Source organism: Fringilla coelebs, assembly GCF_963513975.1.
Source record: "Fringilla coelebs genome assembly, chromosome: 16".
NCBI classification, from domain to species: Eukaryota; Metazoa; Chordata; class Aves; order Passeriformes; family Fringillidae; genus Fringilla; species Fringilla coelebs.
The window spans coordinates 14,284,837-14,310,189 of NC_140042.1; the positions used below are offsets into that span (position 1 = coordinate 14,284,837).

Below are 25,353 nucleotides of genomic sequence, written 5' to 3' on the forward strand. Positions count from 1 at the left end.
GGCCCTGCGGTTGCCGGCGCCCCAGCGGGAGCCGCAGGCAGCCCTGGCCCGCGCACAGGCAGCGCTCGCAGCCCCTCGCTCTCATTGAGCAGCGCCAAGAACTGCCTGCTAACGAGTTTGGAGCTGGCAGGGAAAGCAAAGAGCTTTGCCAGAGCCAAACCTGGCACGGTGCTTCCGGGACCTCTGCACAGGGCTGGGGCACCAGGCCTGGGGGCAGGAGGGGTGGGGAGGTGCCATGAGTCCCTCTTGGTGTGAGCACTGTGACCACCGGCCACGACTGCACTGTGACCGCCAACGAGGCTCTGCCACCGCAGCAGCCAGAGATGGGGCACGGAGGGGTCACACCTCACTGGAGAAGCTCAGCTGGAGCAGCCTCCAGCCCCAGAGAGATGCCACTCTCCGGAGAGAGCCAGGGTGGGAGCAGGCGCGCGGTGCCAAGCCTGTCGTGCCCCGGCTCCGTCACGCCAGCTGCCCTGCCAGCACAAACACGGCTCACTTGGAAGAGGCAGCGCTGGCCGAGCCCAGCCCGGAGCTCCCAGCCGCAGAGCCAGGATGTGGGGCAGGAGGGGCCCAGCCCCCAGCGCCAGCATGCTGGCAGTGGACCCAGCAGGGAAAGGACCTGGAGAAGGGAACGTGTCCCAGGATCGGTGCCAAGAGGGATGGAAACTCCAGGAGCTGGGGCCAGCCCGCGCGTCAGCCAGGAGAGCACTTCTGCACCTGAGCCGTGTGGCCGCGGCAGCCGCAGCTCAACATCTGCAGATCCCATAACCGACGGCGCCGGCTCCGCGGCCCTGGGTCCCGCGGGTGCCCCGGAGCTCCTGGCGGTGGTGGCAGCCCCGGGGCGGTGGCAGGGCCGGCGGAGGGCAGGGTGCTGCCGCGGCGCTCCCAGCCCCCGGCGTGCCGGCTGCGGCGCAGGGCCATGTTTTCTGCATTAGTTCCATCCCGGCTGAGCTGTACGTATGGCAGCAAGTATGCGGGAGGCTGGGCTGCTCCGTGCTCAGCCTGTGCAGATGTTGCCAGAGGTGAGCGTGCGGACAGCAGCTCCCCTGGTGCAGAGGGTCTTGGCAGGGACGGGGCGGTGTGGCCTGGCACTGAGGGTGGACATTGGTGTGGCTCAGACCTGGGGCACCCGTGGGGCTGCTGTGGACCCCCGGGGCTGGCAGAGCTGGGCAGAGACCCTGGCACCCTTCACGGGGTGATGCTGGAACCTCTGGAGCGGGGAACCAGCCACAGCCCAAGGGACGGGTGTCCCTCCTGTGCCTTGTCCCCCTGGCAGGCTGCACGGAGCCCACCAGCTCTGGGCCAGCACGCGGGGATCCAAGGAAGCCTTCCAGCTCCCTGCCCGTGCCCAGGTAGCCCAGACTCCCCCCGCCCATTGCACGGATCCAGCCCTGCCTGTTTTGGGCAGCTCAGGCTGGGGGGAGCCTGTGCCCCCTCCTCGGAGCCAGATCGGCTGCATGGGGAGAATTTCTAGCAGCGTCCCTCTCCCAGTCTCAACCAATCCCTCCTAGGCAGGCTGGGGTGAGGTGCTGGTTTCCATGGGGGTTCCCAGCCCTTCTCCCGGTGCAGCCCCGGGGCTGCGGGGGGCCCAGGGCCGGCGTGTCGGGCGCAGCTGTTGGCAGCGATGCGCGGGGTCGGGGAGCTGGGAACAGCTGCCCGCAGGGAGCGGCCGCTACGGCTCTGCGGCTGCCTGGGAGAGCCCCACACAAAGCCAAGGCTGCTCCGGCTCCCAGGCGATCCCTGTTTCCCCGGGAGCCGTCACCCTAAGCCGGATGCAGGGCAGGGACAGCCGGAGGTGGGAGCCCAGGGCAGAGCCCTGGGGCTGGACGGGCAGGAGTGGCCGGGGGGGGTCAAAGCTCTGCTCTTGGCAGAGCCCCCGTGGCTGGCAGAGCTGGGACAGCTCATGTGGCTAACAGCCCATGAGCGTGGCTAACAGCCCACGGACATCTGATCCCCGTGGGAAGCAACCCCAGCAACAGGATCAGCGTGGGCACAGGAGGCGGCAGTGCCAGGCTGAGCTACCCCTTTGCCAGGGGGTGCCAGGGCAGGAGGGGTGTCCCCTGGCCAGGGCACTGTGGGGCACTCTGGGGACAGACACCAACCCCAGTCCATGCACATGGGGAAGCTGCTGCTCCTTGCACGCCCCACGAGGCTGTGGGCAGCAGCAGGAACGGCTTCCCGGGAGCTGAGAGGGTTAACCATGCACCGAATCCTCCTCTCCGAACAAGAATGTGAGTGATCTCCTTCCCTTGCCAAATCCCAGTTACTCCAGAGGTAACCAGGAGAACAGAGCAGCCTCTCCCAGGCCAGCCCCACTCCAGGTCCCTGCCCGGAGCTCAAGGAGACCAGGAGCTGTCACCTGCCCCAGGGGAGTGCAGGGATCCCACAGAGCTGTGGGGTTGCTCCAGTAGCCATCACACTGCCAGCACTGGGCCTGCCCTCTGCCAGGTGTGTGGTCTGTGTCTGTCACACTGGGCAGGGACCAGGACAAGCCCCCTGCTGCCCACGCCACCTCCCCAATCCCATGGGCCACAGCAGCATTGCTGTGAGGCCCCCGTGCCCTGGGAAACTGGGCACCACCAGGCTCTGCCTCTCCCCCCACCACCAGCACAGCCCCCCTGCTCCATCCAACCCTGCTGCCCTTGGTGAGGCCAAGGCCATGTCCCAGAGGATGCTGTGGCCCAGCAAGGGCAGGAGGGTGGGTGGGCTCCCAGTGGGCACAGACACCACAAGGCTGTGATGGGAGCAGGACCTCCCTCCCCAGGCAGGAGAGGGGGACTCACCGGATGGGGGGGAGGCAGGCTGCAGCAGCCAGCAGCCACCCCTCCTCTGCTGCCTCTCCCCTCTTCCTGCAGCCACCAGCCCCACAGGTCCTGCTATGACGCCATCAAATCCCAAAACACCTTTGCCCTCTGGAGAGGAGCCTGCCAGGAGTCCCAGGTCAGGCACAGGCCGAGGCTCCTGAAATACCATGAGGAGCCCCAGTAATGGAGCTGCCAACCTGTGTGGGCCTGAACTGCTCCCAGTGGGAGGGACGGGCACCCAGGCGAGGGCGAGCCAGTGCCACCACACACCCACACCCCTGAGATGCCTCTGTCTCGTTCCAGATCCTCCTCGACTTCCCCATGTCTGCCATACCAAGCGGCATTCCTGGGAAGGACGGCCGAGGGGGAAGCAGAGCAGAGGAAATATAAACAGTCCCGTGCAGCTACGCTGGGGAACAGAAGCATGAGAGCGCCGAGCGTGCGCTGCTATAAATAGGCTGCCCCGAGTCAGGCCAACTTTTTCATAGCTTCCCACGGTCTCCTTGGGAATGTGGGATGCTGTGGACCTTCCCCCAGCCCGGAGGAAGCTGCTGCCGAGGCTGGGAGTCAGGTACCCCCGGGGTGACCCCAGTGTGGGATGCCGTGATGATGGGGCAGTGGGAGGAAGGCTGGAGTCTCTCTACGTCCTGATGCGCTCCCCAGTGATGACATGGGGTCCCCAGCCAGCCCTGGGCTGACAGCTGGATCCTGGGCAGAGGTGACATGTCAGGCTCCTTAGAGTTCAGGCTGTGGGCCAGATCACCCCAAACCTGGATCTCCACTCCGCCACAGCATCACCCTGCCACCACGCCATGCCGCTCCCAGGGACCCTCTCCGTGGAGTATCTCCCACTGTGGCACAGCTGATGTGGTCCATGGGATGGTGGCCATGGTTTGGGACAAGGGCTGGAGCGCCCGTTGCCCCGGAACCTTGAGCAGGGCTGGGACAGCCCCGGCTGTGCTTGGGCTGTGCTTGGGCTGTGAGCCCCGGCTGCTGCCCATCACTGAACTCTGCCCCCGACACAGCCTGCGAGCCGGTGGACAAACCCCGGTGGGGACAACCCCCAGGGACACTGTCCCAGCTGTCCCCGGGCGCCCTCAGCCCTGGCCCCGCTCATTAGCACAGCTCATTAGGAGGCGAGCGGGGCGTGCGCTGGCCCGGTGCGCGGGGCCGTTCCCTCGCCCCCGGCCCTGCCCAAACGCCGGCGGAGGAAGTTTCTCGTGAGAACGGAGCCGGCTCCTCTCCATCCCACACTGGCCGCGCTCAGCGGCTGCCCCGCAGCTCCACGCGGACGGCGCCTGTCCCAGGTGCTGGCCAGATGCACACACAGCCCCTCGCAGCAGCCTGTGGGGAGCAGGATGTGGCCCATGGGCTCTGCACCCAGGGGAAGGTGGCCGGAGCAGTGGGCAAGCAGAGATGCTGCCTTGTAGCCCAGGGCAAACCGAATCACTGCCCTACACTGCTGGAGACCCACGTGAGGCATGAGCTGGGTAGGTATGGGTATGGAGCTTCCCGGGGCTCCAGCTGCCTGCCCAGCCTTGTGTCCCCTGTCCCACCAAGGGCAGGACCCGGGGGGACACGGGAGGGATCTTTGGTGGGGTTTGCACGGGAATTGCGGGAGGGTAAGGGCAGGACCAGCGACACTGAGCCCCAGCAGGGCAGCAGTCGCAAGGGAGAGGACGTGACTCGCTTCCAGGGGGAGGGTCAAGGCGAGGAGGGCGACCACCACCCATGGGAGGGGAGGACAGGCGGCAGGGCAGCGTGGCCTTGGGAGGGGGTAAGGCAGAGCACAGAACTCACAGAACTCTCTGGAAGGACAGTGGTGCTTGGACCTGGACCCAGCCAGCAGCAGGAGCGTGGCCCCACAGGGTGGCATGGCAGGACCCAGGGCAGCCCAGGCATGTCCACTGCCCGTTTAGGGCACTGAGAGCAGCAATAGGGTGTGAGCACAGCCCTGACGCTCACAAAGGGGCTGCAACAAAGGATGGGGATCCAGCAGGATGAGGCCACTGCTCTCCCAAGGGAAATCATGGCCCTGGGTACATACCAGGCACCCCACGGGGTCAGCCAGACCCCGACCACGCTGCGTCACACGCGTCTGCCCGCTGCTGGGATATGCTCAAAATAGCTGCCACGGGCGTAGCCGGGAATGGGGGGTCAGGACCCGTCGGGGATACAGCCACAGGGTGTGGGCAGCCTGCCAGTCACCCTCCTTGTCACCCACCCTCGGTCCCCAACCCCATGTGTGCCCCATTCATGGTACCTGACATCACCACCAGGTATTAGGAGGAGCGACCCCTCCTCCTTGAGCTTCTTATTTTAGCTCTTTCTCATTCTTTTCTCCTGCTCTAAACAAAGGAATGTTTAATGAGGCAGGCTTGGCAAATTAAGAAATCCAGCCGGAGGAGCAGCCTGGGGCTGACTCTCAGCTCCACAGAGGGCCCAGGGTGAGCCGGCAGCAGGACCCTGTGCTGGCTGTGAGGAAACCCAGCCCACGGTGCTGCAGGGGCCAGCACAGCTGGGAAACCCATCCTGCAGCTCACCTCTGCAAAAAACCAGGCAACTTCAAAGCCAGGAGCCTGCGAGGTGCTGGCACCGCACGGCGGCCCCGGCATCACCCGGGCCTGTAACCGCGCTGGCCCGGGGGCAGAAGGAGACTTTCCAACCAACCGAGCCCTCCAGCAATGGGGAAAAAAGAAAAGAACAAAACCCAGGAGTGTTATTCTTCTTGGCCAAGCAAGCCCTGTGCAAACTTCCAGAGGATTTATGGCATTTTAAAGTTTTCCCCTTCAGCAGAGCACTTCTCCAAGACTAAACATCTCCATCCCTCGCGAGCCGGCCGGGCAGGGCCGTGGCAGTGAAGGTGCATATTTCTCTTGGCAAACACAGAGTGCCGGCCCCGGGCTGGATCAGACAGCAGTGGAGGGAAGTGAACTGCCTGCTTTGAACAGCCACCATCATTCACACGTTATTTTTAATAGCTCAGCGAGACAGAGTCCACCCTCCCCAGGAGACTTGGCTCGAGCCCATCGCACTCACAGCTCCGCCATCAGACAAGCCGACAGGTCTGGCAGGGGGAGAAGGGGGGCCAGGAGGGGAGGGGAACACTGAGGCCAGCAGTGGATAAATTTTGGAGTAGAGAATGGGATCTTCCAGGCATGCTGAGGCAACTGGAGTGGGATAGGATTGTGGTGGCTGCTGGAGTGCTGGGAGCACTTTGCCCCGGCTCGTCCGCACGTGTCACCTCTGGGTTCGTGTTTATTTTTTGTGGTGGGGTGTTTATAAGGCTGCCTGAAGGGTCAGGGCATCATTTGTACTGCAGGAAGCACCCAGGGGCCTTTGGGGAGCTCAGCACCCGGGTTATATGCATGAGCAGGTGGAAAGTCCTGGTGCAGCACTGGAGCTCTGGCTGAGCACTGTCACCAGAGGCCATCGGCTCCCCGAGCCCACGGGCAGCAGGAGATCCACCACGAATGACAGAGTCCACTGCAGCCATCTCACCCTGCTCTCCACTGCATCCCTCCCTTCCCAAGGGCTTCCAGCCCCTTCTGCAGCCAGAGCCCCCAAGCCACAGGAAACCTCTAATAAGAGGCTGTTTGAACTTGACGTCAAGGCTTAAATTCTCTCCTTATTTCCTAATCACTGTTATTTGCTGAGTTGTGCAGATCCAGCCGCCCAGCCCTTGCCCTTGGTGGGTCCTCAGCCCCAAGAGCCTTTGGACCAGCTCCCACAGGGTAGGGCAGAGCCAAGGAGCCCAGAGCCCTCACAAGTACAGGGCTCACCTGGCAGGTGCCACTGCACTGGGGGTGCTCCCTGGCCTGGTGGGAGGGCAGGGCCCCCCTGCTAAACCCCACCAGGGTTAAGGGGACAGCCCTCTTCCCCCTGCCCTCAGCTCCTGGCATCTCCCAACCAGGGCTGGGATGGTTTGGGGGGGACCAAAGCTCACCCCCCTGCAGGCTGGGCAGGGATGCCTGGAGCTCTTCCAGAGGGAACATACCTGGGAGGCAGCTGGGCCTGCTCGGGGGTCAAAGATCCGCAGTTTCTTGTCCTGGTGAGATAAAAGAAAACAGAGGAGGGTTAAGGACCTTGGGGCCAGTGGGATGTCAGGATGCAAAAGGCAGAAGGCTGGAGTGAGCAGCCCTCCCCTTCCTGCCCCTCACTCTCCTGCCTGCAGTGCCTATCCCTGTGGATGGCTTGCACTGTGTCCTCCCACACGGTGGGCAGGGGATGCCCCCAGCACCCCACCAGGACCCTGACACACTCAAAACTGCTCCCAGAAAAGGAGGGAGCTTCCCAAGTAGGGCCAGGGCTGGAGCCTGACCCTCAGATGCCATCCTGACAGTGCTGCAGGAGAACGAGCCCCTTCCTGCCTGGCACCCCTCTGCCAAATGGGGCATGGCTGGCAGGGCACGGAGGCAGCAAGGGGGTGCCCGGGTGCCAGCCCTGCTGCCAGGGTGCTGTTTGGGGAGCACGCATTGTGCCAGCCACAGCCAGAGGGCAGGGGGGCAGATCCACACCCCAGCCAGCACGGCTTGTACCCCCGAGACAGCCCGCACGCTGGGCACGGGGCTCCATCCATGCGCTGGGACTCCGGCTCATCCCGCAGCCCGGCTCTGCACGCCGGGCCGGGCTCCGGGCTCTCCCCGGGCCAAACCCTTCGCTCTCTCTCGGCACGGCGCTCCCAGCCTGGGGCTGGAGCTGTGCGTTCAGAGCTGCTTGCCGAGCCTCCGGGCACGGCTTGGGGGGGTTGCGGCTTGCACACTCCCCTTGCACACTCCCCTTGCACACTCCTTTGCACGCTCGCCCCGCCCGCCCGCCGGGCGCGGCCCCCGCGCGTTCCCGGCGCGTCCCGCAGCGAGCGGCCGGCGCCATCTAGTGCTGCTCCCTGCCCGCCTCCCCACGGGCTCGCTGACCCCGCTCCTGCCCTTTTCCACCCCAAAACTTCCCGTCCCTCCACGCTCCCCATGCTTGGAAGTGTTCCAGGCCAGACTGGACGGAGCTCTGAGCACCCCGGGCTAAGGTAAGGTGTCCCTGCCCATGGCAGGGGGTGGAACGAGACGAGCTTTAAGGTCCCTTCCCACCAAACCATCCTGGGATTCTGTGAAACGGGTGCCCCCGAGGATCAGGGTGCATCCAGCAGCTGGCAGACAGCCCTTCCCTGCCGTGCCACAGCAGGTCCCCCTGGCACTGCTCACCTTGCAGGAGGTGCCCAGGAGGCGCCCATCTCGCTTCCAGGTCAGGCTCTGCAGCTGGTCCCCGTGGGAATCCAGGACTGTGGGGATAAAGCACTGTCAGTGCCAGGATCAAGCAGTGTGCCTCCTGCAGACAGGGCAGGAACCCTCATTCTCCCACCCAGAATATTTCACAGGAGAAATGATCTGGCCTTTCCAAGGGGCTGGTGGCAGGACACAGTGGGACACTGCTGTGTCTGTGCAGGGAGTGTTCCTGTGCTGCTGGCAGCAGCTGGATACAAAGAGCAGGAGCCCTGGGAAAGCCACAGGCCTATGCTGCCACCCATCTCCGGTCCCCCTCAGGGTGGCTGAGGTCTGGGCAAGGCTGGTCAGCAAGCACCCACATCTACCCACGCCCTGGGACATGCAGAGAGAGGGACCCATCTCCCAGGGGATCCCCAGCAGAGCAGCAGAGCTCCTGGGGACACCTGGGCAGTACCAGAGTGTTTCACACCACTGCATCAGAGCGCAGGGCAGCACAAGGAGCTGTGGTGCCCTGCCCAAAAAAAGCCACCTGAGCTGCCTGTTCAGTGGCACTGAGGTCAGGCCTCGAGCCCAGGCACTGGCACGGTAAGGACACGTGGAACAGACACACAAGGAGGACACATGGGGAGGACACACGGGGAGGACACATGGAGAGACACACAGGAGGACACGTGTCATGGGCAGTCACAGCCCTGCCTACCTGTCAGGGGCTGCTGCTGGCCCAGGTCCCACACAGTGACTCTCCTCCCCGCAGCACTGGCCAGCACAGCGTCTGCCGTGGGGTGGAACTGCAGCGCGTCCACCGCGGCCCCCCCGGGCCCCAGGGTCAGCCCTGCGCCACCAGGAATGTCCTGGCCAGCCTCGGGCAGGCGCCACACCTTCACCTGCAGCCCCAGGAGAGAACAGGGGTCAGTGCCAGGGCAGGGGAGCAGGAGCCTGCTGGGTGCTGGCAGTGCCCCACCCACCTGGGCTCGCTGCTTTCCCAGGTTTGGTCCCTGAGGTGCCTGAGCACTCCCAGGTGATCCCGCATTGCAGCTCGGGGGGATCAGGTCCCAGATGGGAGGAGGCTGATCCCTGACCATCTGCTCTGTCCCCCTCCCTGGGGATGTCCCACTCCGCTCTCCCAAAGCTGGCACCCTCCACCCCATGCTCCTCTTACTCCCATCACTCCAGCTCTGCTGTGACTCCCAGAGACACCCTGCAGGTCACGAGGTGTCCCCTTGGGACCCCTGTCACTGGGCACTCACCGTCTCATCGGCAGAGCCTGTGGCCAGCAGGAGCTGATCAAAGGGTGAGAAGTCAAAGTCTGTGACCACATCTGAAAGGAGAAGGGTAGAAATTTGTCCCCACCTTCCCCTGCAGACAGTGTGTCTGCCCCTCTGTTCTTCTCAGCCTGATTCCTTCCCTACACACTCAGCAGTGGGGGGCAGTTTCAGCCTCATCAAGGTGTTTTGGAGCAGCTCAGCTTTGCTGTGAGTGCCTGAGCCCCTCCACTCTGTCCCTCAGGGACTTGCCCCCCTTTGGCAGGGGTAGGAACTCTTGAGGGGGCATCCCCCTGTCTGATCCATGCACCAACACCCCCACAAGGTGCAGGGAACAGCAGGGACAGCACCAGGGTGTCTGTGCCATGTCCTGCTGGAGCCACGCTGGTGACAAGGCTCCTTTGTAACACCCCGGCTGGCATGGCAGCAGCAGGGATGCTCCCGGCGGCAGCGCCCGGCGGGAGGAAGGCTGGCACCAGCAGCAGCAGCCCCTCGGATGCATTTGGCACGCTCAGAAAAGTAGGTCACTGTGTACTTTTCTGCTTCCAGGAGACAGGCCCCGGAGGCATGAAGAGCAGGCAGCTCGCTCGGCTGCATCCACCGGGAGGAGAGAAAATCCATTCCCTGCCACGGAGGCGTTGCTACGGCACAGCCGGCTTCAAAGGACTCCTGCTGATCCCATTAGGAAGCCGTGGGATGGCGCTGGCTCCCGTGCACCCCTCTGGCGCTCCCCAGGGAGCAGAAGAACTCACTGCCTGATTTTCCAGCCCGAAGAAGTTCCTGGTGCCAGGGGCTGAGGTGGCACAGGCTGGGCACCCTGCGCAGCCCTGCCAGGGCACACACGCAGGGAGGCGGTGCTGGAACCAGCCCCCATCTTGCTGCCCTGGTGTAATTTTGGGGAAATGGGTGCTCCTGAGGCTGCCACTGCTGCTCCAACACCAGGAGAGGGGCACCTTGAGGTGGGCACCACCCCTCCCTGAGCCTGGGCAGGGCAGAGCCCTGCTCCTCTGCCAGCAGTGATGCTGCCACTGCCTCTTCCCTGCCACATCAGAGCTGCTGGTCCAGCCCATCCCTCCTGCCACTGGAGGCAGTGATGCCTCAGTGATGCCAACTCCAGCCTGGCACTGGGTGTACTGGGAATTTCAGGGCATGCTATGAGTAATGTGGAAAGGCTGCGCTAGAAGGGTGAGAGGAAGAGCTACATGTTCAGGCCTCACTGCAGCCTGAGAGATGAAGGAACATGGATTGATTCCAGCCTGGCAGAGCCCCTCCTGGTGTAACCCTGCCCTCAGGTGATGGTTTCTGGCAGGTCCCCATGTCCCTTGCCTGGCAGACAGCCCAGCACAGCCTGCCTGGCTTGGACTCAGCCCCTGAGCCCCCCCACAGCCCACACGGGGCCAAGCACATCCTGTGGAGGTGGGAGGTGGCACCTGACACCCACCTGAGTGGCAGCAGAGCTGAGATATGGTCCTCTTGCCCCCATCCTCGCACTCCAGGGGTACAATGCCCAGCACACCTGCAGGAGAGGGCACAGGAGCAGGTCAGGAACCCCCTGAGCCTGGGACACATGAGGGGCACCCAGCAAGCCAAGAGGTGTGGGACTGCCGGCACATTGGGGGATCTCAGAGAAAGCCTCCTCCACTCACTCCCCCAATGGGGTTGGGGGGACTGACCCACCACCCAGCCCCACAGGGACCCCTGGGACAAACCCATCCCACTCCCCAAGCAGTGCTGGGACCCTGTGCCTCACCGGCGGCCTCGGCGCTGAAGGCGATCCAGCGGCAGCTGGCCTTGACGTGGCTGCCACAGGAGGGGACAGAGCCTGCTCGGACACCGCTGATCCAGGCCTGGCATGCAGAGGGAAAAACCTTATCAGGGGCTGGGATCATTGGCACAGCATGGCCAGAGCCCCTCGGCCCCAGAGGAGCTGCCATGCCGATGGAGAGCTGGATACTGGAGATGCCAGTGGGATTATCCTGACCCCTGGGGTGTCCCGGGGCAATGTGGCTGCTCCTGCTCCTGCCACAAAGCACAGCCCCTCACTGGGGCTGAAGGGTGGGGACACAGGAGCATCCCAGCTCCCAGACTGTGCCATCTCTGGGCTGTCCCACTGTGGGAAACACTCAGAGGTCTCTGCAATAAACTGGTGCCAGAGAATCTGGATGGGACGAAAGCTCTTGGGCTGTGAAGCACCACAGGGTCAAGCTGTGGCTGACAGAGGCCAATAAACACCTCCAGCAGCACACTTCCCACACAGACACACAGCCAAGGAGCTGCCTTACAGCCCCAACACCAAACTCCCACTCTGCAGTGTTTCCCAGGGCTGAGCACTGCACTTGTGGGGCCCTGGGACAGCCAGCCCCACTCCAGGTGACACAGACACCCCACCTCAAGTGGCCACCAGGGCCACGAGCTCCCTGGCACTCCCAGGGCCAAGTCCAACCCTCGACAGTGGCAATGGCAGGTGTTTTACGGCTGGCACCAGGCCTGTGTGCCCACAGCAGCCTCCAGAGCTGCAGTGGGTGTCCAGAGCAGTGGATACCCCACAAACTGAGCCTGGGTAGGGAAGGGAAACCCTGAGCCCCAGGTTTCCTCTCCTTGCACAACTTCCGTTTGAGGCCTGACAGGGAGCACCGGTTCCTGCAGCACTTCCTCCCTTCACAGCTCAGTGCAGACCTGTTAACCCTTCTCCTGCCAAAGGCAGGTTTCTGTCCCCACACCCAGCATGTGGGCAGGCGGCTGCACTGGGGATGAGGAAGAGGTCAGGAGCATGAGCAGGAGCCTGGAATAAGGGCACCACTATCTGCATCCCATCACCCTGCACTGGGCCCCCAGGGAGGGGGACACCAGCCACATCTGGCCCCCAGCAGGCAGGGGTGCCAGCAGGACCCCTGCAGTGAGGTGTCACAGAGCTGGTCCATCCTGGCCCCACAGTTTCCCCAGACACAGGCAGCAGCCCTCAAGGCAGTGATCCTTCCTGCAGCGTGGCAGCACGGCCAGGAAAGCACATGAAACCATCCTGGCTACATCCCGAGAACAAACTGTGAGCTCTCAAGGGCCATCTGCCAGCAGAGCCCTGCAGATGCTGCCTGAAGAGCAGCATCAGAAGTGATCCCTGATGTTTACACTGCGCTTCCTGATCCAGCCAGGTCGGGTGTCTGCTTGTGCCTCCATAAACAGGCGCTCGGCTGGGGACACAACAGCTTCCCGCTGTGACACCTGAGATGGGCTTGGTGACAAGACTTCCTTCTCCACCTGCTGCCCTGCGGGGAGTGCGTGGCCTCACTTCCAAGGATATGTTTCATGCCTGAATGGGAAAAGCCGCTTGGAAAGGCCTTGCACAGCAGATCCTGCACACAGGGAGGGCACGCAGCCCCTCGGAGCTCCCCCACCACGGAACCAGCACCAGGACAGCAATGATGGGATGTCCCTGCCTGCAGGATGCCATGTCCTGCACAGCCAGGTGTCCCAGGCACGCACACCCCCTGCTGCCTGTGACTCATCTGAGCCCTGGGATCCACAGCCAAACATTCATCCAACAGAGATTTTGGTGACCTGAGACACACCGAGGCTGGCACGCCATGGGCATGGGGGCACCATGTCCCCTCCCACAGCTGAAGCTCAGAGGATGTTTTGGGTGCTTGCTGGATTTGCAGAGGCGTGTGAGCACAGGCCACAGGTGGGTGCAAGGACAGCTTGGCTGGGAAGTTACAGAGAGGGAGTGTGTGCACACCCAAGGGCTGGGAGCAGCAGCAGCCTCACTCATGGCCACGGTGCTGAGGAGGTGCTGGGTGAAGGGTACCCAGCTCGGGGAGCCCCCAAAAGGGCTGTGTGTCCTGTAACACCTCCCGATGTGACTCACCCAGCCCTGCCCCTGCATCTCTGCCCCTGCCCTGCCAAATATGTAGGGACAGGGACCTGGGTGATTGCCCCAGCCCAGCTCTGTGGTTTGCGGGACAGCAGGGCAGGGCTACCCAGTGCCAACACCGTGCCAGGATGGATCGTGACACTTGGCACTTGGCTGGTTATTCATGGAGCAGAGGCCAGAGCTGGGCACCACATGGCTCTGTGCTGCCCACGAGACTCCCAGAGCTGCCTGGCCCCAGCGGTGCCGAGCTCCACAGCTCATGGCCAGGGTGATGGGGCTCAGCAGCGCCCGTGGGGCCCGGCCCTTCCTCCGTGCCTGCGGAAGCGGGGTGGCAGAGCAGGGTGGCAGGAGCGAGGCCCAGCGTCTCACACTCGGTGCGCGGTTCCCCGGCTGGCACAGGCCGGGAGGGTGAGGTACCGAACGGCAGCGGGCAGCAAGAACCAGGGATGCAGCGCGTGTGCCAGCCGTGCCCAGCGGCAGGAGGGGAGCAGGCACCGCGGGACGGGTACCCCATGCCGGCCCAGGAGAGGGCTGGGGTTGCTCAGCAGCCCCACCTGCGGAGCGCCTCGGGGCCGGGATCCTCCGCGGACCCCGGGATGGGCAGCAGCGGGTGCCAAGGAGGGGCCGCCCGGGCGACGCACCGCACCGCGGCCGGGGACCCGGGCACGGCCCCGCCGCACCGGCGATGCCGCGGGGCCCGGAGCCGCGCCGTGCCGGTGCCGCGGGGCGGGGCCGGCCCTGCCCTGTCCCCGTGCCCGTCCCTGTCCCTGCCCGCCGGCAGCCCCGGCCCCGCCGCCCCCGCGATCCCCCGGTACTGGCGGGTCCCGCAGCGCTCACCTCCCTGCGGGGCAGCCGGGCCTCGGTGTGCCGGAACTTGGACGCCTTGAAGCGGTTCATGGTGCTCCGGCTGTACCGCTCCGAGCCGTGCCCAGCCCAGCCCTGCCCGGCCCGGCCCGGCCCGGCCCCGCCGCTCCGCCCGCCCCGAGCCCCGCCCCAGGCCGAGCCCCGCCCCTGGCCCGGCCCCGCCGGACCCCTCACGTGTGTCCCGTGTGTCCCGTGTCCCCGCTGCCACCGTGAGCGGGGTACAACCCCCAGCCCCGGCTCCTCGGACCCCCGCCAGAGCCTCCAACCACGGCGTCGGAGCCACCCCTGGGGTGACTGACCGGCGGTGCCGGGGATCCCGGCTCCTTCCCGGCCTTCCCCCGAGGCTCGTGGTCACCCGGTACTGTGGTCACCCGGTACTGTGGTCACCCGGTACTGTGACCCCCGGCTGGCACCCAGCTCTCCTCCCACACAAGGGCAGCGGTTCCATCCGGCTGTGGCCAGAGGACGGGGCCAGCGGCAGGTTTGCAGTGCCGTGGGCTCAGCATGCTCGCCTCCTCCTCGCCCGGCAGCCGGCGGTGAAAAGAGACCTTCACGTACAGACGGCTGCGGGAAGGGAGGAGGAGGAGGGAGCGCTGGGTCTGAGCCCACTGAGCCCTCTGGGCGCGGTGAGCCCGGGTGTCACCCGCGCCGCTGGAGGCCAGGCCTCCTGCCCTGCTTTCACCCGGGCTGGCACAGCGGCGTGTGCGCAGCGGGAGCTGGCGCGGCCCTGTCGCCGCTCGGCCCGGCGGAGCCTCCCCCGCGCCGCGGGCCCGAGCTGCGCTGAGGAGCGCTCGGAGGAGGCAGCCCCGCTGCCGAGGGCGGGAGAGAGACACGCTTGGCACGAATCGCGCTCCCTCTCTGCAGAGGAAAGCTGCTGCCTGGCTGTGGGGGCCGTGCCAGGCTGCTGTGCCGTGGGAGCGTGGGCGTGCGGCACCGCACCCGCTGCGCTTTCAGAGCCTTTATTCCACTGCTGTGAGATATGTCAGCTGCTAGGGCAGAGGAAGAGCAGCCCTTCCCCTTCAGGGAAGGGCTGAGCAGAGGGCAGGGTTCGCACCCGCCGCACGAGGCTGTCGCGGGGGCAGTGCTCGGCTGTCCCAGCCGCGTCCCCGCGCGCTCCCTGCCCGGTGCCCCCGGGCCCCGCTCCGCTCCCCCCGCCGCCGTCCCCGCGGCCCTGCCGAGCCCCGCGCATGCGTAAGCCTCGCGCAGCCACGGCCGCGGGGCCGTGCGCATGCGCGGCCCGTCCCCGCCGAAGGGTGCGCAGGCGCAGCGCCGCGCGCGGGCCAAGATGGCGGCCGGGAGCGCGTCGCGCTGGGTCGGGGCGGCCGCGGGGCGCGGGGCGGGGAACGCGCGGCCGCCGCTGCTGCTGCTGCTCCGCGGGCTCCGCGCCCCGCCCGCCCGCGCCCCGCGCCGCCTCCTGCTGCTCCGTGCCGGGCTCTGCGCCGCCGGTGAGCGTGCCGGGGCCGGGCGGGCCGGGACGGGACGGTGGGGCGCGAGTCTCACCCCGGCCGCGTCCCTTCCTCCAGCCGGCCCGGCCCTCCCCTCACGGCGGCCCCTCTCCCTCCTCTCCCGCAGGAACGAAACACGCCGCCGCCGTCGCCTCCGCCGCCTTCCACAGCAGCGCGGTCCGCGCCAAGGAGGACTATTACCAGGTGCTGGGGGTGCCCCGCACCGCCACGCAGAAGGAGATCAAGAAGGCCTATTACCAGGTGCGGCGGGACCCGCCGGGCCCCTGGGCTGCCACAGGAGCCAGCGCTGCCCCTTCGCTGGGGCACAGAACAAATCCATCCCTGTGCTTGGAGCTGCTGGAGACAAGGGGAGGAGGCAGTGGGAAAGCTCAGCACATGGCCTTGGGGATCGCTTCCAAAGCATGGTCTGCCTGTGCTGTCATCGCTTGTCTCCTTCTAGAAGGATCTGGGATTGCTCAGAAGATCAGGAGCAGCTCCTGTAGTTCCTTGTTTTGGGCTGATAAATGAAAAGAAAGGGTTTTAGTTCCCGGGAATGCATCTAGTGAATGCCAGGCTCTGCCTGATGTGTTTTTCCTGGCATGTGAGATATGCTTAAGTAAATAACTCCTGCCTGTCTCTAAGAGTTGGTTTTTGTTTTTTAGTTGGCAAAGAAATACCATCCTGACACAAACAAGGACGACCCCAAAGCGAAGGAGAAGTTCTCTCAGCTGGCAGAAGCCTATGAGGTAATAGCAGGATTTTATTGTGGTGACATAGAGGGTAGATGAAGACAAACATTTCCTGTAAAACCATGGCTGGTTTTTGATGCACTTCAATCTGGGGCACATCTGTCCCAAGAAATTCCTTGGTCCAAGTATCTGATTTAGCTCCTTTGGGCTTTTGCAGTTTTCCCCTTCTTTAATAGTGACTGGCATGGATGGAACTTCCATGGAGTTATTGTCAATTTAAATAATCAAACAAAAAACCTGTCAGGAAGTTTTTGAGGCAGAGGGACTTTCGCTGTGCTCCCTCAGCCCTGTTTTTTGATTCCAGCACTCTTCAGCTGATATAATAATGATCAGCTGCTTAATATAAGTTATTTCTGCTCTTTATACATTAGCAAGATCTTGCCATTTTTCGGGCAACGAGCCAAGAATCACCAGGGAAGCAGCAGCTTGTCCCTGACTCTCATGGTGCTGAGAGCTGGGTGAAACCTTGATGGAAGGTGTGAGCCTGGAGCCAGGGATTCTCCTGGATCCTGCAGTGCCCTGAAGGCCCGGTTCTTGCCCCCAGGTGCTGAGTGACGAGGTGAAGAGGAAGCAGTACGATGCCTACGGCACGGCCAGCTTCGAGGCCGGCGCCGCGGGGGCCGGGGCCGGCGCGGGGCGGCAGTACTGGAGCAGCGGCCCCTCCCTCGACCCCGAGGAGCTCTTCAGGAAGATCTTTGGGGAGTTCTCAGGATCCCCTTTTGGCGATTTTCAGACTGTCTTTGACCAGCCGCAGGAGGTAGGAGGTGCCTTTGTTTAGGAATGAAATGGGAAACTCAAAGCGGTGTCTCTCCCCAGCTTCTGTCACAGAGTGCTGTGGGAGCTTCAGCAAGGAGTTATTTCTGGGCCTGTCAGTGTGTGAGTGTCCCATGGCATGGGCAGAGTCTCATAGTTCTGCTCAGCTGTGCAGGAACACACCCCACACCTCCAGACAGGGTATTTTTTCTGGGTTTGAGCTACTTCTCTGGTGTTTGCTGACACCACCCAGTACTGCTGAGCAGTTCCATCGCTGGAGAGGCACTGTTTCTGCTGCAGCTTGATTTACCTATGGCTGCTTTGATCTGTAATGCTAAAACCCACAAAACACCTTGTAACTATAAACCAGGCCTTCCAGCAATATGTTTGGCTGCTTAATTGGCTTAATTTTGCAACCTAATTAGCTTCATGTTGCAGTGAGGCCCATAATAAAATCTGTCTTGTTGTTTGTGCTGCAGCTAAATGCTCCTTTAAGTGTTGATGGTTCATGTGTTGCCTTCAGAAATGTTTGGTGTTTGGTACTCCTGGTTTTACTAAAAATTACATTTTTCATATAAGGAGAATTTCCTCTTTTGATCAGTCATCTTTACTGACAATTCCTGTTTTAAGCATTGTTGCTATTTAGCATGAACTCTTCTTAGTCTCCTTAAGACCCTGTCACACCTCAGTCATGGCTCTATATCCATGTTTCCTGTGCAGTATATTATGGAACTGACATTCACCCAAGCTGCAAAAGGTGTTAACAAGGAGATTGTGGTGAACATCCAGGACTCCTGTGTGCGCTGTGATGGCAAGGGACACGAACCTGGCACCAAAGCTCAGCGCTGCCACTACTGCAATGGCACGGGCATGGTAAGTGCTGAGCAGGACACCAGGTCTGTGCTTTCACTTCTTGGGGAGAGTCACTTCATTCCATGGTGAAAAATTCTCACCACACTCATCAGCTTATCTCTGGCAAAGCTGAGTTAATGTCAGCTTGATGCTAATAGGCACTAGGAAGATTTTCTTTGTGTTAAAGTGCTGTGCCCAGCTAAAAGCATGAGCCTTCAGGCTGGATCCTCTGCTGCTGCACATCCCACAAACCACATGAATATAATGTAACTCTGAATGTAATGTATATGAATGAATGAATATAATGTAGCTCTGAAGTTCTTCGGGCGATAAATGGATATCTTTTGACTTGGGGGTTGGAGGAAGGTGGTGAAAACCCAAGGGTAATCATAAAATAAGAAGATACAGGTAATGATGGAGCTGCAAACTTTGGGTTTCCATGCATCTGATTCCTTGTGTGCTTCAGTGGTTCAGTCCAGGGCTTAGTCACCATAAGGTTTTCTTGGACACTGTCAGTAATCCATGTAAATGGATTGTCCTTGGATTCATCAGAACACAGATGTTTGTAGCTCTTTAAGGAGCTTTGTTCCTTCTTGTACATTAAAGCCTAGACTTTGAAGGTGGTGTGTTTCCCTTGCCCTCACCACCTGACACTTGTAGTAGTGGTGGTGTTCAGTGGAAATCGGCATGTGATGGTGAGTGGATTTCAGAGCCAACTCTCTGCTGCAGCCCTTGCTGAAGGGTGTCTGTGTCCTGACAGGGTGTGTGTGTGATCAGAGTTCAGAGGTGCAGTGTGAGAGGCCCCATCTCAGTACTCATCATTTCCCACGGTGTGTTTGTTCCTCCCCAGGAGACGATGAACACGGGCCCCTTCGTGATGCGCTCCACGTGCCGGCGCTGCGGCGGTCGCGGCTCCATCATCACCACGCCCTGCGTCGTGTGCCGGGGCACAGGGCAGACCAAGCAGAGGAAGACAGTGATGGTTCCTGTGCCAGCTGGTCAGTGTTGTGCCTGTCTGCTGCTGTCTCTTAAAGAGATGTAGTTATTTACTGCCTCTGTTGGTACAAATGGGGGAGCAGTGTAAGACCTTTTGCTACAGAGGAATGGTCTTTAAAACAAAGTAGGTTGAGAGCTTGGCAATGAAATGGGCTAGTGATGAGATGGACCTTCTGGCCATGGATATAAGTGTTTGCTCTGCCCTTCCTGAGCTTTGGTTCTTGCCTGGATAATCCTAGGCAGGTTTTGAAGAGTGAATCTCCAAAGGTTTTGTTGCCATGGGTCTTTCATTGTTCTTGATGAAGCTTGGGGAGGGGGTGGGAATCTTGAAAGCCTTGGCTTGGCAGAGGGGTGTGCTGATTGTCTTCCTCACCAGAGGGGAGAATTCAGTGGTGGGAGTAAGACTTGCTTCTTTGAGACCACCCTGGGTGAGCAGCCTGAAATTTTCCTGCAGCTTGTGGAGGCTGCAGTGTTCCTTAATCCAAGCATGTCTGTAAAGAATTCTGTAGATATTGAAATAACAAACGTGTTGGGGGCATAAAGATCACCTCAGAGGTATAAACATGTGCTGACCCCTCCTCCTTTGGTGGTGGCCAGCTCTTGGGATTGGCAAGAGTTGTAGGGATTCATGTCACACGTGGGTTATAACCCAAGGTCACATTCCCTCCTGTTCTGGTTGCAGGTGTTGAGGACGGGCAGACAGTTCGGATGCCTGTGGGGAAGAAAGAAATTTTCATTACGTTCAGGGTATGTATCTCACGCTGGTTTATGATGTAAGTTGGTTGTTCCCTTCTCAACTGCCTGGGAAAGGACTGCAGAATGGGCAGAGGAGGAAGAGCCAGTGATCCTTTGGAACAGCTGAGGTAACATGATCCCTGTGAACTTTCTGAGACAGCAGGAGATCTGCATTGTAGCAAGGAGGGTAACTTTGAATCTGTTCATGAAGAACGCTGCTTGTTGCAGGACCAGGCCCTTAGGGTAGTGTGAATCAAAGTGCAGAGTAGGCTCTTCATGCCTCGAATTTTTGACTTGTAAATGTGAGAAAGCTTCCTGCTGACAGGGGTCGCAGAGCTGAGGAGAGCTGTGGGAGGTGCTGCAGGAGGCTGCCTGGTAAAGTGTCCTGCAGATCCACCTTTAGGGCTGCTGTGCACCTGTGCTGTAGCTTGGTGTCTTCTCCTGCCACACACATCCCTTTTGAGGAGAAAATTTTTTTCAGCACCTCTTTTATGGTGCAGGAGGGTTTAATTCTGTTCCAGCTTGTGAGGCCACTGGAAAGGTGCTTCATTTCCTTCTCACTTTTGGCTTTCCCCTGTTCAGAGTGCTGGACAAGGCAGTGTCTGTCTCTGCAGAACCATAGTGACATGGATTAACTAACAGCAGGATTAGGGGAGGGAACACCAAATACTGACTCACAGTTCTTAGCCATGCAGTTTGGGGAGGGTATATTTTTCCTGAGACCCTTGGGAGCAGGAGACCATGGTGTGCTCACTGCTCTTTGGAACTTTGCTGCCCTGCAGGTTCAGAAGAGCTCTGTGTTCCGACGAAACGGAGCCGATATCCACTCGGATCTCCCCATCTCAATAGCTCAGGCCGTGCTGGGAGGCACTGCCCGGTGTCAAGGCTTGTATGAGACAATCAACATCACGGTGAGTGCCACTATTCCTGGGCATGAATCAGTGGGGCACAGCAAAGGCTTCTCCTTTGCTGCAAAGGTGGGCAAAATCTCCCAAGTCTGCCAGTATTCTACTTCAGACTTCTTCAGGATTGAGCCTTGGGTAGTTTGTGAGCTGCCTGGTCACAGCTTCTTTCCTGTTGCTGTGTAGGGATGGGGAAAGAAAGGGATTGCTGGACAAACCCCAAACTACAGGCCTACAGGCTCTGTGAGGTTCTTTACTGATTCCTTCAAAAGCTTTTCTTTCCTTACTGGCTTAACTTTGGGATGTGTCCCAATGCATGAGCATATGAGAGCTCTCCCATCCTACTTTAGAGCTTGTTGGAGAAGCAGATAATTTTTATAGATGTGTAATTATTATCTAAATGTTTAATTAGAGTAATAAATGTGACACCTTTGTGTTTATAGATACCCCCTGGTATTCAGCCAGACCAGAGAATTCGAATGAGTGGGAAAGGCATTCCCAAAGTCAACAGCTATGGCTATGGAGACCACTACATCCACATAAAGATAAAAGTTCCCCAGTAAGTAGAGCTAAAACAAGTTCCTGTAAAATTTTAAAAACTTTTCACAAAAAATGTTGTTTAAAAGTTGTGAAAATTCCATGAGATGAAATGCAGTGGGTCCTATGTCTCCTCTTCCACTGAGAATTCTTTAGAGATCATTCCTTATAGATGGCTCATTTAAAGAGCACATGCATTCCTGGTGTATTCATACACAAAGTACTCCAGTCCCTGCCCCCCTGGGTGCTGCTGGGGGAAGTCTGGGAGGCTGTGGGACCCCAGGCCATCCCTGACCCCGTGTCCTGGTGCCACAGGAGGCTGACAGATCGCCAGAGAGCCTTAATGATGAGCTACGCCGAGGATGAGACCGACGTGGAGGGCACCGTGAACGGGGTCACCAACACAGCCTCAGGTGAGTGGGGACACCCCTGCCCCTTCCCTGGGCAGCTGCACAGCGCTCCCTGAGCACTCCTGGGGAGCAAGGTGAGCCAGGGGCACCATCAGGCCTGTGGCAGCACAGCCTGGTTAACAGAAGTAGTTCTGCTGGGATATTCACAGGCTGTAGTGCTCAGCAGGGAGGCAGCCTCTTCCCAGGAAGCTCTGTTCCAGTACTCACTGGGCAAATCCATGTGTGAGCAGAGAGCAGGCACTGAGTACCCCAGGGTCCAGACAAGTTGTGCTGATGAATGCCTCCTGCTCCCTGCTTCCCCTGTGCCAGCACTTGCCTTGAGGCAGGAAAGCAAATGTGCTTCAGGCCGATTTCCAGTGTGCTGGATCCCTTCTGTGCACAGCAGGGCTGCTTCTTCTGGAATGCTGACAGGGGTTTCTGTTGGGGCTGAGCTCTGTGTGTGTGGGAAACCTGGGCTAGGAGTGTCCACTGGTGGCAGTGTCAGCTCTGGTCAGTGGGCAGTGTCCAGCATGATGGAGAAGTGAAGGCAGCTGGGAGCTTTGTGGAGCTGCTCTCCAGCTCCAGATGGAAAATTGAGATTCAGCAGGTATGTTCTAAGTTTCAGAGAAGAGGTGCTTGGAAGAGGCAGCAGCTAAAGGCACAACACATGGTAACATAGTAAGGAAGGAGCTTTGTCTCTCACTACTGGAAAGCAGTTTTTTCTTTGCTTAATTGAAACAATGAACTTCTTAAAGCCCATTGGATTTTGGTTTTGGTTTGAAACCCAGCAGGGCATTTAAGACCAGGCAAAGGTGAGAGCCTTTTGGAGCTGCTGATTGATCCCAGGATCTGCTCTACTACATGCCAAAGTGTAAGGAATACAGGCTTGAGTGCCAGTATTCTGTTTTATAGTAATTATACATACTAAAGGGTATCTGTGTCCAGATACTTCCCAGTGTTCTGTTTTATAGTAATTATATATACAGAAAAGAAGTCTTTCCTATTTTACAGTCAGCCTTGGGGGAAGGGCAGAGAGCTCTGAGCACTGAATTCCCATTCCAGCTTTTTAAAGGCATTTGTGTGCCAAAGAGGAAAAATAACCTTTTCAAACAATTTTTTTAAAATGCAAACCTGCCAGTTTTTACCATGATGAAGCAGCAAGGTGAGTTAAAACAACGCCAGTAGGTTGCAGTGTAGAGACAGGCTGTGCTGAGGGAGGCGTGTCCTGCCTCGGGATTTCATCCCATTGCATCAGTCGGAGCCCAGCACTCAGCCCGGGGGAGGCTGGGGAGCACCAGGCTCCGTGTTCCCTGTGCACAAAGAAAGCTTGAGGGCGTGTTTGGGATCTTGTTGTTGATGGTTTTACTGTAGAAAAAAGCAGATTAGCAAACAGGTCTCCTTTGTTCTCATTATATCTCAGTGTCCCCCCCACTTCAGAGGGACAAACAAATTCTCAGGACCCGTTATACAGGACAATTTTAACATTCCTTATCTGGACAGTCAGTCTGAAATACTTGCAGCCTTTTTCATTCTACATGAGTTAATTTTCTGCTTGATACTGTCTGAACATTGCTTGCAATGACACAAATCAGGCTCCTGGTGTGGTTTTGCAGTGCTTTGCAAGGACATAACCTTGAAACAGCCAGAAGCTGTTTCAGGGACCACCAGTATAGATCTTTTAACCCTGTAAAGTCCTGGCTGGTTGTGATCGAGTTCACCACTTGTTTTTAGTGGCAGACTCTCAGTTCCAAGTACTTGTTTCCAAAGCCTGTGGGTTCCCTGACTCAGTTGTGCAGCATGAGAATTTCCTTGCCAGTTGGAGGGCTGGGGAGAGGGGAAGGGTACAGCTCAGCAGCTGAACTCATGGTTGGCTTTTCCACTTCTGGGATCCAGGCTGTCCAGTGCTTCCACTGCAAGGGGTCCAGTCCTGTGGCTTGCTGCCAGGTGCAGCCCTGGACGTGAGGGAGCAGCTGCTTTCTCTTGGCCATTGCCTGTCTAAAACAGCCCTCTGGTCCTGGTGGGAGATGTCTCTGACTGCAGCCCTTTGCTGTTTGTGTCCAGGTGGCAGGGCCACGGCTAGCGCCGACGCAGGCGGGGATAGGCCTGAGGCTCAGGAGAACAAGGAGGGATTCCTTTCCAAACTTAAGAAAATGTTTACCTCCTGACACCCCATCCGAGGTACGAGGTCTCTTGTGTTTCACTGTTGTCTTTCCCCCACACTGAGCACTTCTTGGGAGGTGGAAGCACAATAGCACAGCCTTGCTTCTCACTTAGCCTCAGGCCTTCCAGCCGGAGTGTGCACAGCCCTAGCTGTCCCCTGGGACCTGGAGCAACAAACCAGGGATTAAAGTGCATTGTTGCTGCAGCAAAGAGCAGCATGGATGCTGGGTGCACCCTTGGGGAGGTGGCTGGCCTCCCCTGCAGCTCTGCTGCTGGAGCTGTGCCCAGTTCCAAGCACTGAACTTGTTCCCATGAGCTGGTCCTGCTGGGACCGGGTTCTGTCACGCAAATCCTGGGCTGCAGAGCCACTGGTGCTGGCACACTTGGGCTGCATTCACCCCTGCCACGGGCTTACAGCTCCAGGGAGGAGCCAGCCTTTGTCACAGAGCACAGTAACCCCGCCATGCATCGCTGCAGTGTAACTCAGGTGCTTCAGTTGGTGCTGACCGGTTACGAGGGAGCACCAAGACTTGGAATCATCTACGGCAGACAAAGAGTCTGGGATTCCATGGGCTCAGCTTTGCATCTCTGCAGGCTTCAGAGCTGGCTGTGCTGTAGGGCTGACAGTGTGACAGCAGGTCAGCAGGGGAGGTGCTCCCAGAGTAGGCTGCGTGCTGATACAGGCAGGAAATTGTAACCTTCCTCTCACTTCAACTGCAGGAAAACGTTCTACTGGGAACTAGGAGCCAGCAGCAGCAGCAGCAGCAGGTCATCCGTGCAGTTGGGGGTGAATCTTTCTGGCAACCAGGCTCTGGAGAACACAGGATGTCAGTCAGCAGCACAGCAAGAATCCCAGCTGGAGAGGCCATGGACCACTGAGGCACCAACACAAACCCCACCCACTGTCCTAATAAATGGCAGTGAAGGAAAAAACCAGCTTAGCAGAAGTGTGGCTCTCTGGAGGCTGCTCCACAACCCTACTGCTGCTGGAAGCTTATTTGGTAAAAGCTAAAGTTGAAGTATTATTTAGAATCCAAACCAGAGGAAATGTGAAATAAATAGTCCAGCACAGAGCAGCAATTTGCTGTATGGAGGCCAAGCCCACCAGCTGCTCACTCAGGTGCCCTTTGGCATGCCAGGTGTGCTTGGTGAACTCTCCAGGAGACTTGGTGGATCAGGAAGGTCTAACCTTGTCTTCACGACAGCCCTGCTGCCCTGCACGGCTCCAAGTGGCTGGGTGTTGTCTGAGCCCAGCTGGCCTGGCTCCCTCACAGCCCTGGGCTTTCTCTATCCTGCTGATTGCCTGCACAGAGCAGTGATGGAATCTGCACTTTGTCTCAAGTTTATCCCCCAAATAACTTAAGTTACCACACAACTGCTGTCGCTTCTGGACTGGTACAAGTCGATCACTGAGCCCTTTGCCAGTTGAGGACAAAAATCTTTTATTACTTTAGTGCAACACCCGTAGCGTAAAGGATTGGTCAAAGCATCGTTGTTTTACTTGTGTGAGAGTGCAAGTCAGGTGGATCACTCCTTCCAGATGGAGCTGAGCTCTTGCAGTGAGTATTCCATGGTTACTGTAGCCTGCTGTGTTTGTGATACTGTGCAGGTACCATCAGCCCACATACTAATCAGTTCAACACCAGTTAAACAGGGCCATGCTGTAGTCTTGCCCTTCTTAATTTGCTGAAATAAAGCACGCGTTGCCTCCTGATTAAACTTCTGTAAAGTGATTCTGTACCCATGTAAATAAGATGGACTTCATAAAGATATTTAACATGTGCTGTGCCTTGCTGCCTGGTCTGCTCTTCCACCTGCTCT

General features: G+C 59.5%; 2 protein-coding genes across 3 annotated transcripts in view; one reads left to right on the forward strand and one right to left on the reverse strand.

Annotated features, from left to right (window-relative positions):
• The window catches only part of LOC311159926 (coronin-7-like), a 34,499-nt gene extending 20,406 nt beyond the window's left edge, over positions 1-14,093 (reverse strand). Inside the window, exons 1-7 of the mRNA XM_084216323.1 lie at positions 13,988-14,093; positions 11,033-11,129; positions 10,724-10,798; positions 9,268-9,338; positions 8,721-8,904; positions 8,000-8,076; positions 6,802-6,852 (exon numbers count right to left, since the gene is read on the reverse strand). Of these exons, the coding sequence (XP_084072449.1) occupies positions 6,802-6,852; positions 8,000-8,076; positions 8,721-8,904; positions 9,268-9,338; positions 10,724-10,798; positions 11,033-11,129; positions 13,988-14,047 (615 nt within the window). The 5' untranslated portion in view covers positions 14,048-14,093. The remainder of the gene's footprint in view (positions 1-6,801; positions 6,853-7,999; positions 8,077-8,720; positions 8,905-9,267; positions 9,339-10,723; positions 10,799-11,032; positions 11,130-13,987) is intronic.
• A 1,185-nt stretch (positions 14,094-15,278) lies between these two features.
• Positions 15,279-25,314, forward strand: DNAJA3 (DnaJ heat shock protein family (Hsp40) member A3; the record flags this gene model as incomplete). Of its 2 annotated transcripts, XM_084216260.1 has the most annotated exons (13): positions 15,279-15,318; positions 15,418-15,459; positions 15,587-15,720; positions 16,122-16,205; positions 16,753-16,965; positions 17,682-17,834; positions 18,664-18,811; positions 19,492-19,556; positions 20,327-20,455; positions 20,890-21,005; positions 21,299-21,396; positions 23,434-23,550; positions 24,253-25,314. In XM_084216260.1, 12 exons carry the CDS (start codon positions 15,300-15,302, stop codon positions 23,535-23,537), a joined length of 1,305 nt encoding a protein of 434 aa, XP_084072386.1. In that variant the 3' UTR covers positions 23,538-23,550; positions 24,253-25,314. The 2 variants fall into 2 exon arrangements, with proteins under 2 accessions (XP_084072386.1, XP_084072385.1); XM_084216259.1 differs by lacking the exon at positions 23,434-23,550 and having other exon boundaries at positions 15,300-15,459.
• Between the last annotated feature and the right edge of the window lie 39 nt (positions 25,315-25,353).